We start from the raw sequence: 4,243 nt of genomic DNA, 5'->3' as shown, positions 1-4,243 counted from the left end.
CTCTCCCCTCTCTCCCCTCTCTCCCCTCTCTACCCTTCTCTCCTCTCTCCCCTCACTCCCCTCCTCCCCTCCTCCCCTCTCCCTCCCTCCCTCCCTCCTCTCCCCTCACTCCCCTCTCTCTCCCTCTCTCTCCCTCCCTCCCCTCACTCCCTCTCCCCTCACTCCCCTCCCCTCCCCTCTCTCCCCTCTCTCCCCTCCCTCCCTCCCTCACTCCTCTCTCCCTCTCCCCTCCTCCCTCCCTCCCCTCACTCCCCTCTCTCTCCCTCCCCTCCCCTCTCTCCCCTCTCTCCCCTCCCTCCCCTCCCTCCCCTCCTCCCCTCCCTCCCCTCTCTCTCCCCTCTCTCCTCCTCCCCTCCTCCCCCTCACTCCCCTCCCCCTCCACTCCCCTCTCTCCCCTCCCCTCCTCTCCCTCCTCCCCTCTCCCCTCTCCTCCCCTCCTCCCTCCTCTCCCCTCACTCCCTCTCTCTCCCCTCCCCTCCCCTCTCTCCCTCTCTCCCCTCACTCCCCTCTCTCTCCCCTCACTCCCCTCCTCTCCCCTCCCTCTCCCCTCTCTCTCCCCTCTCTCTCCCCTCCCTCCCCTCTCCTCCCCTCCCTCCCCTCCTCTCCCCTCCCTCCCCCTCTCTCTCCCCTCTCCTCCCCCTCACCTCTCCCCTCTCACTCCCCTCACTCCCTCCCTCCCTCACTCTCCCCTCCTCCCCTCTCTCCCCCTCCACTCCCCTCTCTCCCCTCTCTCCCCTCCCTCCCCTCTCTCTCCCCCTCCTCCCCTCCCTCCCCTCCTCTCCCTCACTCTCCCCTCTCTCTCCCCTCTCCTCCCCCCTCCTCCCCTCTCCTCCCCTCCTCCCCCTCCTCCCCTCCCTCTCCCCTCCTCCCCTCTCTCTCCCCTCACCTCCCCCTCTCTCCCCTCTCTCCCCTCTCCCTCTCTCTCCTCACTCCCCTCCACTCTCCCTCCTCTCCCCTCTCTCTCCCCTCTCTCCCCTCTCCCTCTCTCCCTCGTTATTCACTATTCACCACGTATGTAAAACTCATCCCCGTTCCTCCTTGTATAACTTCTACTTCCTTCTCCTTTATTTATTATTTATTCTTCATTTCAATTTATTCTCTTCTCTTGTCATTTATCATTTATTATCTCATTCATTAATCATCATCATGTTTTGTGGATTTATTTATCAACTCGTATGTGCGTCTGTTTATTCACTTATTGATTATTCATCTCTCATACGACTAACTCATGTTTACCGGACGCTTTTTTTTTTCTTAATTTATTTACATCGTTTATTCATTTTTCCCGTGAATAATAATAATAATAATCTTATACATTTCTTCAGTTGTAATCATTCACTTTAATTATCTTCTTTCATCTTCGACGTAATTCTGTATCGTATTTTATCTTCGTTTATTCATCTTCTTTATTCATTTTTCAACACGTCTACGAATCTGGTAAAAATAAATTATACTTTCCACCTAACCGGACCTAACCTAACCTAACCTAACCTAACCTAACCTAACCTAACCTAACCTATTCATAATTTTCTCCCCTATCTTGCGTATTCATTAGTATTCACTTTACATAACCCTATTCAGAGAGAGAGATAGAGAGAGAGAGAGAGAGAGAGAGAGAGAGAGAGACTACAGGATGGCCGATGGCATTCTTAGGAAAAAAAAAAAATAGTTTTAAAATTTTCAGGCATAAATCATACAATAACGAAGGCCCGAGGCGGTTGTTGCAAGGAAGAGATGTAGAAAGTTGAAATATTCCAAGGGGGAAATATTGCCAAGCGTGGGAGGGAGGAGAACACAATGTGGGTATAAGGAGAAGAGTGTGTGGGGGGCGAGAAGAGTGTGTGGGAGGCGAGAAGAGTGTGTGGGAGGCGAGAAGAGTGTGTGGGGGGCGAGAAGAGTGTGGGAGGCGAGAAGAGTGTGTGGGGAGGCGAGAAGAGTGTGTGGGAGGCGAGAAGAGTGTGGGGAGGCGAGAAGAGGTGTGTGGAGGCGAGATGAGTGTGTGGGGCGAGAAGAGTGTGGGAGGCGAGAAGAGTGTGGAGGCGAGAAGAGTGTGGAGGAGTGAGAAGAGGTGTGGGAGGCGAGAAGAGGTGTGGGAGGCGAGAAGAGTGTGTGGGAGGCGAGAAGAGTGTGTGGGAGGCGAAGAGTGTGTGGGGGCGAGAAGAGTGTGGGGAGGGAGAGATGGTGAGGTGTGAGGAGAGGGGCGTGGGTGGGGGTGGGAGGCGTGCAGTGAGGGCGTAGGGGTGGGAGTGGGGGCGTGCAGGGGGGGCGTGCAGATGGTCAATAACAGAGGCGTGGCGACAACGGGTCAATGATACTGTTCATGTATTTAGTCGCAAGATTAAATGTTTTATGTTTATTGACCTATCCACCCTCCCTTCCCACTCCACCACCCCTTCCTCCTCCCCCATCACTACCCCTTCCTTCCTTCCTTCCTGTCACTGCTTCTCCCTTCCCTTTCCTTCCCCTAACACACACACACACACACACACACACACACACACACACCCCCACCTGTCCCTCTCCTTCCCTCAGTAGGACCCGAAGCGTTTCCAATAGGAAAGGGATTAGGAGGAACAAATTCCCCAGACGTCCCCTTTATGTTGTTCCCTCAGACATCCCCATGTGTTGTCCCCTCGTGTTGTCCCCCAGACGTCCCTCGTGTTGTCCCCTCAGACGTCCCTCGTGTTGTACCCTCAGACGTCCCCTCGTGTTGTCCCCTGAGACCTCGTGTTGTCCTCGTGTTGTCCCCCAGACGTCCCCTCGTGTTGTCCCCTCAGACGTCCCCGTGTTGTCCCTGAGACGTCCTCGTGTTGTCCCCTCGTGTTGTCCCCCAGACGTCCCTCGTGTTGTACCCTGAGACGTCCCCTCGTGTTGCTCTCAGACGTCCCCAGTTGTCCCCTCAGACGTCCCCTCGTGTTGTCCCCTCGTGTTGTCCCTCGGTGTTGTCCCCTCGTGTTGTCCCCTCAGACGTCCCTCGTGTTGTCCCTCGTGTTGTCCCTCAGAGGTCCCTCGTGTTGTACCCTCAGACGTCCCTCGTGTTGTCCCCCAGACGTCCCTCGTGTACCCCAGACGTCCCTCGTGTTGTCCCCTCAGACGTCCCCTCGTGTTGTCCCCTCGTGTTGTCCCTCGTTGTCCCCTCAGACGTCCCTCGTGTTGTCCCTCAGACGTCCCTCGTGTTGTCCTCAGACGTCCCTCGTGTTGTCCCTCGTGTTGTACCCTCAGACGTCCCTCGTGTTGCCTTCATACGTCCCCTCGTGTTGTCCCTCAGACGTCCTCGTGTTGTCCCTCAGATGTCCTCGTGTCCTCGTGTTGTCCCTCAGACGCCTCGTGTTGTCCCCCAGACGTCCCTCGTGTTGTCCCCATACGTCCCTCGTGTTGTCCCCTCATACGTCCCTCGTGTTGTCCCTCAGACGTCCCTCGTTGTCCCTCGTGTTGTCCCTCAGACGTCCTCGTGTGTCCCCAGACGTCCCTCGTGTTGTCCCTCGTTGTCCCTCAGACGTCCCTCGTGTTGTCCCCTCAGACGTCCCTCGTTGTCCTCGTGTTGTCCCTCAGACGTCCCTCGTGTTGTCCCCTCAGATGTCCCCTCGTGTTGTACCTTCAGACGTCCCCTCGTGTTGTCCCCTCAGACGTCCCTCTTGTTGTCCCCAGACGTCCCCTCGTGTTGTCCCTCAGACGTCCCTCGTGTTGTCCCTCAGATGTCTCCTTGTGTTGTCCCCCTTGTGTCCTTCCCTTCTGTCTTCCCCTCACCTCCCTCACTAGGACGTGGCGTCCTCCTATAAGAGGTACATTTAATGACTGAGCATTAGCATTGCATTTAGTGACGCTTCTCCTGACCTCGACCTGTTGAGTGTGTGTGGGTGTGGTGGGTGTGGGAGTGGGTGTGGGTGTGGTGTGGGTGTGGTGTGGGTGTAGGAGTGTGGTGTGGGTGTGGGTGTAGGAGTGTGGTGTGGGTGTGGTGTGGGTGTGGGGGGTGGTGGTGGTGGGTGGTGGGTGTAGATGTGGGTGGTGTGGTGTGGGTGTGGGTGTACGAGTGGTGGGTGGTGGTGGTGGGTGTGGTGGTGGGCGTGTAGGAGTGGGCGTGTAGGTGTGAGTGTGGGCGTGTAGGAGTGAGTGTGGGCGTGTAGGAGTGAGTGGTGAATCCTAACATCAGGGTACAAAGGACTTTAAGACTCATTCTCGCCGTCATCCTGATGTCCTAAATCACAAGGAAGCTTCCCGTTGTTTGATTCCTACTTCCCGTTGT

General features: G+C 56.3%; 1 protein-coding gene across 1 annotated transcript in view; it reads left to right on the top strand.

The window, feature by feature from the left end:
* Positions 1–3,759, top strand: part of LOC121866211 — an 8,135-nt gene extending 4,376 nt beyond the window's left edge. The window contains exon 2 of the mRNA XM_042365817.1: positions 2,778–3,759. Within this exon, the coding sequence (XP_042221751.1) occupies positions 2,778–3,759 (982 nt within the window). The remainder of the gene's footprint in view (positions 1–2,777) is intronic.
* Positions 3,760–4,243: the final 484 nt, after the last annotated feature.

The sequence above is a fragment of the Homarus americanus genome, unplaced genomic scaffold, assembly GCF_018991925.1.
Source record: "Homarus americanus isolate GMGI-L3 unplaced genomic scaffold, GMGI_Hamer_2.0 scaffold8890, whole genome shotgun sequence".
NCBI classification, from domain to species: Eukaryota; Metazoa; Arthropoda; class Malacostraca; order Decapoda; family Nephropidae; genus Homarus; species Homarus americanus.
Note: the sequence above shows the minus strand (reverse complement) of the source record. Positions and strands in the feature narration are given on the sequence as shown.